We start from the raw sequence: 12,295 nt of genomic DNA, 5'->3' as shown, positions 1-12,295 counted from the left end.
TTTGAGAAGGACCTGTATATGCCAGAATACATGCAAGTGCTAAAAGTAGTACTAGTCTATTATGGGATTAAAAATTGTATCTGATCCTACAATTTCTTGCAGGTTTTTCCCCACTGACCATAATCATGGCATTCGGAAACGTTCTAATGTGCCAGGATGTGGAAGGATTCTGCACCACGCAAAGACCTGGAGGCTTTGTATGGTGGCTGATGTTGGATAATGTGCCAAATCTGTATTTATTAAGGTCATAATGAAGGAAGAAGCTATATTTTGTGTTTGTGGGGTACCTGAAGAATGGTGTGCAGTACTAAAGGAATGCCGATTTGTACTTTGTTAAATTAATATAAAAAATTATACTCAGTACACGACTAATTGGTAGGGTCCTGTATATATTACCCCCAGTCTAGACCTGTTCTGTGTTCTAGTAGTGTACATTTTGTTCCTCTATGGTTAGTTATATTTGTATAAATCTATGTAAATTAATATACGGTAGTTGATATATATGCAGTATATATACAAGAATTGGTGCTCCTGTAATTCAGCCTATATATTGGCTTATTACATTTAATACATCATCTTGCCTATTTATGGAGCTTTTTGTATTTCAAACACACCCTGTAGTAAAGGCAAATGACTAGCCAATCCTTATATCTCCATTATTCACATTGTGAAAAATCTAGAAGACAAGAAGCTTCAGTATAGGACTCTAGCAGAATACAGACCAGTATATCAAGTTAAAAAATATAAATGAAGCTGGAAAAATCAGCCGGGAATATGTATCTATTGCATGAGTATGCAGCATCAAGCGTGAACCAACGTGACCCTTTGCTCCTTTCTTGCGGGAGGCACTAGAATTTGGGCTCATGGCCGGCTGTACCACTTGCTTCTCTACATCTTCTGCTACAATGTGGGTTTTGGTGTATCCAGCCAAACTGTTGGAATCGGGATCACCATAAATTCCATCCATCATCATTGTTTTTGTGTGCGACATTCCACATGTACAGGGAAACTGAAAAAAAAAAAGATATGATATACTATAGACAATTTCTAATATCAGATTTTATATTTTAACATTAAATCTCAATGTTTTAAAGATAATAACTGCTCTGCTAGACATAATATAGAGGACGAACATCGAGCTGTTAAAAAAGTAACAATTATGGGTAATCTCTAATATTAGAGTATTTTTACAATAGTACAAGGGGATATATGGATAAATCCACTGCACTGATAGTCAAAAAGACATCCAATGGAGATGATGGTGTTAAACAATGATTAGTTTTATTAATCTATGCATTTCAGAGCCGAATAAACTCCTTCATCAGGAAAAGACACAATCACAATGAGCTCTTGGCCATTGGATGTCTTCTTGACCAACAACACAGCAGATTTATCCATATATTCCTTTCTACTAGTACATTTTCTGCTGGTTTATTCCAGCACATGGAGTAGCATCAGCTGGTATGTATATCTCCAGATCTGCCTGACACAACCCAGATGGGTGAGCAATACCATGCTATCTACAAAGTTTACTGCCCGGGTTATGTCCTGCTGTGCGTTTTTTTGTCACTTTTTAGTTATACAACCCCTGGCAAAAATTATGGAATCACCGGCCTTGGAGGATGCTCATTCAGTTGTTTAATTTTGTAGAAAAAAAGCAGATCACAGACATGGCACAAAACTAAAGTCATTTCAAATGGCAACTTTCTGGCTTTAAGAAACACTAAAAGAAATCAAGAACAAAAAATGTGGTAGTCAGTAATGGTTACTTTTTTTTAACCAAGCATAGGGGAAAAATTATGGAGTCACTCAATTATGAGGGAAAAAATTATGGAATCATGAAAAACAAACAAACACAAAAACACTCCAACACATCACTAGTATTTTGTTGCACCACCTCTGGCTTTTATAACAGCTTGCAGTCTCTGAGGCACGAGCTTAACAAGTGTCAAATAGTACCCCATAGCATCAATGACTGTGGAAATTTGCAGGTTCTCTTCAGGCAGACATCTTTATAAATCTCATTGGAACGGCACCAAACAAAAGTTCCAGCATCATCACCTTGCCCAATGCAGATTCGTGATTCATCACTGAATATGACTTTCATCCAGTCATCCACAGTCCATGATTGCTTTTCCTTAGCCCATTGTAACCTTGTTTTTTCTGTGTAGGTGCTAATGATGGCTTTCATTTAGCTTTTCTGTATGTAAATCCCATTTTCTTTAGGCAGTTTTGGTACAGTTCGATCACAGACACTGACTCCAGTTTCCACCCATTCGTTCCTCATTTGTTTTGCTGTGCATTTCCTGTTTTGGAGACATACTGCTTTAAGTTTCTGGTCTTGAGGCTTTGATGTCTTCCTTGGTCTACCTGTATGTTTGCCTTTAACAACCTTCCCATGTTGTTTGTATTTGGTCCGGATTTTAGACACAGCTGACTGTGAACAACCAACATCTTTTGCAACATTGCGTGATGATTTACCCTCTTTTATGAGTTTGATAATCCTCTCCTTTGTTTCAATTGACATCTCTCGTGTTGGAGCCATGATTCATGTCCGTCCACTTGGCTCTCCAAGGTGTGATCACTGCATTTTAGATGCAGACTAACGGGCAGATCTAACTTGATGCAGGTGTTAGTTTTGGGAATGAAAATTTATAGGGTGATGCCATAATTTTTTCCCTCATACTTGAGTGACTCCATAATTTTTACCCTATGCTTGGTTAAAAAAAAGTAACCATTACTGACTACCACATTTTTTGCTCTTAATTTCTTTTAGTGTATCTTAAAGCCAGAAAGTTTCCATTTGAAATGACTTTAGTTTTGTACCATGTCTGTGATCTACTTTTTTTCTACAAAATGAAACAACTGAATGAACATCCTCCAAAGCCGGTGATTCCATAATTTTTGCCAGGGTTTTTTTTTGTGTCTTTCAAAAATGGGTTAACTCCTTAAGTATAAATCCATTTTGACGTTAAACGGGTGGGTTGTCCACATTTGGTGACTTTTTTTTTTTTGCTTAACCTCTTTCTGACATTAGATGTACTATCCCGTCGAGGTGGGCCCGTATGCCCACCGACGGGATAGTACGTCATAGCGATCGGCCGCGCTCACTATTGCAGCTGACATCCAGCACTATGTGTCAGGAGCGGTCACGGACCGCCCCAGGCACATTAACCCAGGCACACTGCGATCAAACATGATCGCAGTGTTCCGGCGGTATAGGGAAGCATCGCGGCAGGCAGGGGGCTCCCTGCAGGCTTCCCTGAGACTCTCGGAGCAACGCGATGTGATCGCGTTGCTCCGAGGGTCTCCTACCTTCTTCTCCCTGCAGGCCCCAGATCCGAAATGGCCACAGGGCTGCATCCGGGTCTTGCAGGGAAGTGGCTTACCAGCGCCTGCTCACAGCAGGCGCCGGGAAGCCTCATGGAGTACACGTCAGATCGCTGATCTGACACAGTGAACAGCAAAGTGACAGATCAACGATCTTACACTATAGCATGATGCCCCCCCGGGGCAATGTTATAGTGTAAAAAAAATAATAATCAGATGTGCAAAAAATTTTGTAAAAAATTCCTAAAAAAAAAAAATATTGTTCCCATAAACACATTTCTTTAGCAAATAATAAAAAAAAATAAAAGTACACATATTTAGTATTGCCGTGTCCGTAACGACCCGACCTATAAAACTGTCCCACTAGTTAACCCGTTCAGTGAACACCCTAAAACAAAAAAAGAGGCAATAAACAACGCTTTATTATCATACCGTCGAACAAAAAGTGGAATAACACGCGATAAAAAAAAAAGACGGATATAAATAACCATGGTACTGCTGAAAACGTCATCTTGTCCCGCCAAAAACTAGCCACCATACAGCATCATCAGCGAAAAAATTAAAAAGTTATAGTCCTCAGAATAAAGCGATGCAAAAATAATTATTTTTTCTATAAATAGTTTTTATCGTATAAAAGCGCCAAAAATTCAAAAAATGATATAAATGAGGTATCGCTGTAATCGTACTGACTGAATAAAACTGCTTTATCCATTTTACCAAACGCAAAACGGTATAAATGCACCCCCCCCCCAAAAAAAAAAAAGAAATTAATGAATAGCTGGTTTTTGGTCATTCTGCATCACAAAAATCGGAATAAAAAGCGATCAAAAAATGTCACGTGACTGAAAATGTTACCAATAAAAACGTCAATTCGTCCCGCAAAAAACAAGACCTCACATGACTCTGTGGATCAAAACATGGAAAAATGATAGCTCTCAAAATGTGGTAACGCAAAAAATATTTTTTTCAATAAAAAGCGTCTTTTAGTGTGTGACAGCTGCCAATCCTAAAAATCCGCTAAAAAACCCGCTATAAAAGTAATTCAAACCCCCCTTCATCACCCCCTTAGTTAGGGAAAAATTAAAAAATTAAAAAAATGTATTTATTTCCATTTTCCCATTAGGGTTAGGGCTAGTGTTAGGGCTAGGGTTTGGATTACATTTTGGTTGGGATTAGGGTTAAGGGTGTGTCAGGGTTAGGGGTGTGGTAAGGGTTATGGTTGGGATTAGGGTTAGGGGTGTGGTTAGGGTTAGGATTAGGGTTAGGGGTGTGTTGGGGTTAAGGGTGTGGTTGGGGTTAGGGGTGTGTTTGGGATTAGGGTTAGGGGTGTGTTTGGGTTAGGGTTTCAGTTAGAATTAGGGGTTTCCACTGTTTAGGCACATCAGGGGCTCTCCAAACGCAACATGGTGTCCCATTTCAATTCCAGTCAATTTTGCATTGAAAAGTCAAGCGCTGCTCCTTCCCTTCCGAGCTCTGCCATGTGCCCAAACAGTGGTTTACCCCCACATATGGGGTATCAGCGTACTCAGTACAAATTACACAACAACTTTTGGGGTCCAATTTCTTCCCTTACCCTTGGGAAAATAAAAAATTGGGGGCGAAAAGATCATTTTTGTGAAAAAATATGATTTTTTATTTTTACGGCTCTGCATTATAAACTTCTGTGAAGCACTTGGTGGGTCAAAGTGCTCACCACACATCTGGATAAGTTCTTTAGGGATTCTAGTTTCCAAAATGGTGTCACTTGTGGGGGTTTCAATGTTTAGGCACATCAGGGGCTTTCCAAACGCAACATGGCGTCCCATCTCAATTCCAGTCAATTTTGCATTGAAAAGTCAAATGTCGCTCCTTCCCTTCCGAGCTCTGCCATGCGTCCAAACAGTGGTTTACCCCCACAACTTTTGGGGTCCAATTTCTCCTCTTACCCTTGGTAAAATAAAACATATTGGAGCTGAAGTAAATTTTTAGTGAAAAAGTTAAATGTTCATTTTTTTTTAAACATTCCAAAAATTCCCGTGAAACACCTGGGTTAATACACTTCTTGAATGTGGTTTTGAGAACCTTGAGGGGTGCAGTTTTTTAGAATGGTGTCACACTTGGTTATTTTCTATCATATAGACCCCTCAAAATGACTTCAAATGTGATGTGGTCCCTAAAAAAAATGGTGTTGTAAAAATGAGAAATTGCTGGTCATCTTTTAACCCTTATAACTCCCTAACAAAAAAAAATTTTGGCTCCAAAATTGTGCTAATGTAAAGTAGACATGTGGGAAATGTTACTTATCAAGTATTTTGTGTGACATATCTCTGCGATTTAAGGGCATAAAAATTCTAATTTGGAAAATTGCTAAATTTTCGCCAAATTTTAGTTTTTTTCACAATCAAAGAAATTTTACCACTATCATGAAGTATAATATGTCACGAGAAAACAATGTCAGAATCACCGGGATCCATTGAAGCGTTCCAGAGTTATAACCTCATAAAGGGACAGTGGTCAGTATTGTAAAAATTGGCCTGGTCATTAACGTGCAAACTACCCTTGGGGGTAAAGGGGTTAACCCCTTTCTGACCTCAGACGGGATAGTACATCGGAGGTCAGAACCCCCGCTTTGATGCGGGCTCCAGTGGTGTGCCTGCATCAAAGCCGGGACATGTCAGCTGTATTCAAAACAGCTGACATGTGCCTGCAATAGCGGCGGGTGAAATTGCGATTCACCCGCCGCTATTAACTAGTTAAATGCCGCTGTCAGCGGCATTTAACCGGCACTTCCGGCCGGGCAGCCGGAAATGAGCGCATCGCTGACCCCCGTCACATGATCAGGGGTCAGCGATGCTTCTGCATAGTAACCATAGAGGTCCTTGAGACCTCTATGGTTACTGATCCCGGCTAGCTGTGAGCGCCACCCTGTGGTCGATGCTCATAGCACACCTACATTTCTGCTGCATAGCAGCGATCTAATGATCGCTGGTATGTAGCAGATGCGATCGAGTTGTGCCTGCTTCTAGCCTCCTATGGAGGCTATTGAAGCATGGCAAAAGTAAAAAAAAAAAGTTAAAAAAATTGTGAAAAAAATGAAAAAAATATAAAAGTTTAAATCACCCCCCTTTCACCCCATTCAAAATAAATCAATAAAAAAAAACAAACCTACACATATTTGGAAAGAGGTTTCCAAACAGGTTTCAATGAGACTATGCCCATATGTGTATGTACACCAGTAAATATAAAATCTATCACGTACCATAAAGCCTCATGCAAAAATATCCAAAGTAACCGCACAGATAGTAATGGCGCATGACCAGTTAAAGTAGCAAGAAGTTTACCTGCGGGACCACAATGCCATCCACCCCAACGCGCGTTTCGGCCACGTGGCATAGTCTCATTGAAACCTCTTTGCAAACTATGTACCTTAGCACTAGTGGGCTGACTATTTACTTAGTGTATTTCATGTTTGCCTGTTGGGAATCACTCTGCCATCTTTTTTGGTGATATCCTGTGTCATTTTCCTGTTTTCTCTATTTTTATCATGTGTGTTATTACTCTTTTGACTTAAAGGGACTCTGTCACCTGAATTTGGAGGGAACAATTTTCAGCCATAGAGGCGGGGTTTTCGGGTGTTTGATTCACTGTTTCCTTACCTGCTGGCTGCATGCTGGCTGCAATATTGGATTGAAGTTCATTCTCTGTCCTCCATAGTACACGCCTGCGCAAGGCAAGATTGCCTTGTGCAGGCGTGTACTACGGAGGACAGAGAATGAACTTCAATCCAATATTGCAGCCAAACCAATAAAGAGAATCCAGGAAGCAAATGTCAAAGGTACATAAAACCAAAAAATTTTTATTAAATAAATACAAGAAAAAAGATTACCAAACATAGCATATTCAGAAGATAAAACATATATATACTGTCCTCAGTGAGATACACATGCAATATAAGACCGCAGACACAGAGCCATGCACAGCACCCCAACTAGATCTCGATCAATAGTATCATGGATAGCACAAAACAACGTAGAAAGCTGGTGGTTTAGCTAAATACAGTGTTGACAGCAGATCATAAACAATATACACCAAAAGGACACAGTGTGTGGACAATATTGCAGCCAGCATGCAGCCAGCGGGTAAGGAAAGGGTGAATCAAACACCCGAAAACCCCGCCCCTATGGCTGAAAATTGTTCCCTCCAAATTCAGGTGACAGGGTCCCTTTAATAAAATTCTTACTTTCAAATAAAATTTGGGGGGTTTTTGTGCTATTTTTCTCTTTGGTTATCTTATATGTTTGCACTAGACCTCTTGATTACTTTCCGGCACTTCTTGATTTTCCTGTGTGGGTGCCTATGTGGTTTGGTATTTATGATTTAAGCCCACTATGAAAGTCTAATGGAGGGATTGTAACTCTTTTATATCTTTTTCTGAGCTCAGCTGATTTATGACCACAGACCAAATTGGTTGAATGAGCATGAATTAATAGTCTGTAAAAGCCAAAAGGTACAAAATATTTAATGCATCTAAGTTGCAAAAATGATTTTTGCCCTATATACATTTAAGTTAAAAAGAATTAAAATTGTCCTTGAAGATGGACCAGCCCAGGATGATTTTAATTTTGTGTCACCTCACCACATTGAGAGATAAAAAAACTTTTTTATTTTTCCATCAATATAACAATTACAATGATGCCATACAAACCATATTTTTGCATCAACAACAACATATTAGAATGGTACCTTACAAAGCAATTGTAACATTAACTTTTGTAACTTTTTGGAGAGAAAAATAAAGAAAGTGAGTATTCTGACCAAATCATAATTTTTATGCATATTTTCCAACACCAAGCTTTATAAACTTAAATGCTTATTGGTTGAAGCAGATCAGGTGATGTGTATTTGTGTAATGAGGGGGGGGTGCGACATTAGCATATCAATGCCCATTATCAAGCTGTGCAGATTAGACAACTTATTTTCCTCAAGCAAAATGGGCCAAAAAAGAGATTTAACTGATTCTGAAATGTTACAGGGGGATGCAGCACTACTACAATTGCACAAACATTGGGGTGTGATCACAGAAACATCAAATGTTTTGTTGCAAATAGTCAACAGAAAAAGCAATTTATCTGAAAAATATTTGAGAAGAATCAAATGTAAAGTGACCAGGAAGCCATTATCTTCCAGTGCTGTCATATTCCAGAACTGCAACCTCCATGCAGTGCCCAGAAGTACAAAGTGTACAGTACTCATGTCGGCCAAGGTAGGGAAGGCTGAAGCCTGTCAACTGGACTGATGAAATGAGAGTGACTCTTGACAGACCAGATGGATGGGTGTCTTGCTAGATCAGTAACGGGCACAGACTTCCACTTCAACTCAAAAGTCAGCAAGGTAAAGGTGGTATACTGCAATCGGCTGGTACTATTAAAGATGAGCTAGATAGATATTTTCAGATTGAAGATGAAATCAAAATCAATTCCCAAACCTATTGCCTGTTTCTAGAATACACATTCTTCAAGCAGTGGTACAGGAAAAAATCTACAGCTTTCAAGGAAACCATGATTTTTATGCAGGACAATGCTCTAAGGACTCCACTGTTTGGTTAGCCAGTAAAGGACTTAAAGATGAAAGAATAATGAACGACATTGTTCTTTCCTCCACTGACCTAAACCCTATTGAGAACTTTAGGTCCTTCTTAAATGGGAGATTTATGGTGAAGGAATTGGAAAGAATTGGAAGCATTTAAAGAAACCAGGATGAATGAACACAGAATTTAAACACTTTCTAAAATGGAAAAAATAAATGTATATCAAATGGAAAGATGGCAGCTTATCTAAAGAAGAATACAATAATGTCTTCAGGGAATGCAGAGCAAGCATTAGAAGAACTAAAGCCAGTAATGAAGTGAGGCTTGCAAGGGAGAACAAAAGCAATGATATAGAATTTTGGGAATATGTCAATAGTAAAAGAAAAATCAAAGGCTCAATAAGATTTTTACAGGATTGAAAGGGTGAAGTGGTCAAAAATTATGTTGAGAAGGCCAGATTTTTTAATTCCTATTTTAAATTTGTGTTCTCGAAGAAAGCAAATGTAACATCAAATGATCTTCACTGTGCTATCTAAGAAATAAAAGAATCCACATTATCTGTAAACAGAGAGATGGTGAGGGAACACTTAGTTAATTTAAATAAATTTACATGTCCTGGTCAAGATGAATTACATCCTTGGGTACTAAAAGATATAGTGGAGAAAACTGCAAAAAAGCTAGCTTGAATATTTGGAAATTCCTGGAGAACAGCAGAAGTCTCAGAAGATTGGAGAAGGGCAAATGTTGTCCCTATCTTCAAAAAAAAGGGAAAGAAGGTGAAACCATTAAATTACAGTCCAACGAGCCTTACTTTTATACCAGGAAAGATCTTTGAACAAATTATTAAACAGCATATATGTAAGTACTTGAATAGGAATATGGTAATTAACTAGAGCCACCATGGGTTTGTAGCAAATAAGTCATTCCAGACTAATCTAATTTCCTTCTATGATGGAGTCACTAACTGGGTGGATCAGGGAAATTCAGTAGTATATCTTGACTTCAGCAAAGCATTTAAAAAAAGTATGTTATACTATTCTTCTTGAAAAAATGACCAAGTATGGGATTGACAAGGCTATGGTTGGGTGGATTCATAACTGGCTGAGTGATTGTACTCAAAGAGTGGTAATAAATGGTTGCACATCCCATTGGAAGAGTGTTGTAAGTGGAGTACCACAAGGCTCTGCCCTGGCCTCAGTGTTGTTCAACATTTGTAAAGGATCTGGGAATGTTTAGCTTGCAAAAAAAGAAGGCTAAGAAGAAACTTAACTGTCTACAAATGTCTGAAGGTATGCCACAGTGTAAAGGGATCATACTTATTCTCATTTGCACATGGAAACACGAAAAGCAATGGAATTAAACTGAAAGGGAGAAGATACAGATTAGATATTAGAAAAAACTTTTTTACAGCGTAATCAATGAGTGGAACAGGCTGGAGTCCCATTCCAACGCTAACATTCTGTGATTCTATGTTATATCACTTATGTATATATTTATATTAGAGAGAGGAGTGATCAATGTCTCTTGGCTTTGCCTTTGTTTGCATGTTATTATGAAGTCCAGATTTATAATTTATATTGCTAATGCTCATGGACAATGAAAACAAATCCATTAATTTCCTCAAAAAGGGAATATTCTGGTTAATTACATCCTTAATGTGGGTATATTAGCTAGAAATTCCTTTAAACAGGTCATTGCACTTCAATGAAAGATGTCTATTGCTTAAAGCATAATCTGCTAATGCACAGTAAAAAAAAAAAAACAAATAAAAAAGTGACCTACAGCAGGGGTGTCAAACTGCATTCCTCGAGGGCCTCAGACCATGCATGTTTTCTAGATTTCCTTTGCATTACACAAGGTGCTGGAATCATTCTCTGCAGGTGATTAAATTATCACCTGTGCAATACAAGGAAATCCTGAAAACATGACCTGTTTGCGGCCCTCGAGGAATGCAGTTTGACACCCCTGACCTACAGAATTTCAATCATTACCTTAATTTTGGGTCACTAGTATTTATTTTACCTGTCATCTGAGCTTTCAGCAAGTACGCATACGCTAATGATAGATAAATAGATATTTTATTTTTCAAAATAAGTAAAGCATATAAAATATAATTTGATATTGGCATAATTGTACAGAATTCTACTTACCAAAAAAGAATTAAGGGATACAATTGTTTGTAATAAATAGAGCCATAAAATACTGCAGCTCAATGTGCAATAATAAGGATAAAATTTGAAACCCTCGCACAGCTCCATTCACAGAAAAATGGAAAATGGTTACACAAAAACAAATTATATTTTTTTTAAATATCTGTTGCTTCCTGCTGGTGCCAGGGGACCACCAACAAGCTGCTCTGCCATGACCAACGTACAGTATTAAGGCAAAAGGCAGCAAATTAAATCTGAAGGAAAGCTGTGACCCTGGATGAGCCCTAAGGACAAATGTAATAAATGGCCTACCTTTTCCCTTAGTTTTCTTTCCTTCCGCTCTGCCACTGTAGTCAGGTAATTCACCGCAGCATACTCCAGCACCGATAGAAAAACGAACACAAAACTGACCCACAAATAAATGTCCACAGCTTTGATGTATGACACGCGAGGCATAGAGGCATTTACTCCAGTAATGATGGTGGACATAGTCAGCACTGTGGTTATTCCTAGGTAAAACCAAACAGAGCAAAGTTCACTTACTGTATAATCGCCCTCTGCAATGACTCAATATGACAATGCTTGTTCACACGTTGAATTTTTGTTCACATTTTTTTTCTGTGTGTTTTTGTCATGGTAAAAAAATGCAGAGTTACGAGCAAACTGAATGAAATTTCTCAAATCTCATGCACGTTTCTTATTTTTTCCTTGCAGATTTGAAGCATCAATGTGTTGTTTCAGATCTCAGAAATGTCAATTCATTAAGCATTTTTACAGCGCTTTGCACCCATTCATATGCATGAGAAAAAACACAAGTAAAAATGCATCAAAAACGCAAAAATGCTTAACAAAATGGGCATTTTACGCAGAGTTGTTTTGCTTTCTGCAGCAGAAAAATCTACTACAGATACATGTGTGTGCATAGCCAAATCAATATTTTGAATAGTGACATGTAAACGTTTGGGCACCACTGGTCAAAATTACTGTTATTGTGAACAGTTAAGCAAATTGAAGATTAAATTATTTCTACAAGACCTAAAGTTAAAGTTGGCACATTTCCTTTGTATTTTTAGTTAAAAAAAATACAAAAAAAATCTTCTTTTACATTTTAAAAATTACAAGAAAGTGAGGTCATGCAAAAGTTTGGACACCCTGCATGGTTACTACCTAGTAGCATCCCCCTTTTAAAAGTATCACAGCTTATAAATGCTTTTAGTAGCCTGCCAAGGGTCTTTCAATATTTTTTTGA

General features: G+C 38.2%; 1 protein-coding gene across 1 annotated transcript in view; it reads right to left on the bottom strand.

Moving 5' to 3' along the window:
• Nucleotides 1–706: 706 nt before the first annotated feature.
• LOC138680711 (gamma-aminobutyric acid receptor subunit rho-2-like) overlaps nucleotides 707–12,295 on the bottom strand; it is a 227,837-nt gene continuing 216,248 nt past the window's right edge. Inside the window, exons 8-9 of the mRNA XM_069768001.1 lie at nucleotides 11,359–11,555; nucleotides 707–1,009 (exon numbers count right to left, since the gene is read on the bottom strand). Of these exons, the coding sequence (XP_069624102.1) occupies nucleotides 707–1,009; nucleotides 11,359–11,555 (500 nt within the window). The remainder of the gene's footprint in view (nucleotides 1,010–11,358; nucleotides 11,556–12,295) is intronic.

Source organism: Ranitomeya imitator, chromosome 5 (genome assembly GCF_032444005.1).
Source record: "Ranitomeya imitator isolate aRanImi1 chromosome 5, aRanImi1.pri, whole genome shotgun sequence".
NCBI lineage: Eukaryota > Metazoa > Chordata > Amphibia > Anura > Dendrobatidae > Ranitomeya > Ranitomeya imitator.
Note: the sequence above shows the minus strand (reverse complement) of the source record. Positions and strands in the feature narration are given on the sequence as shown.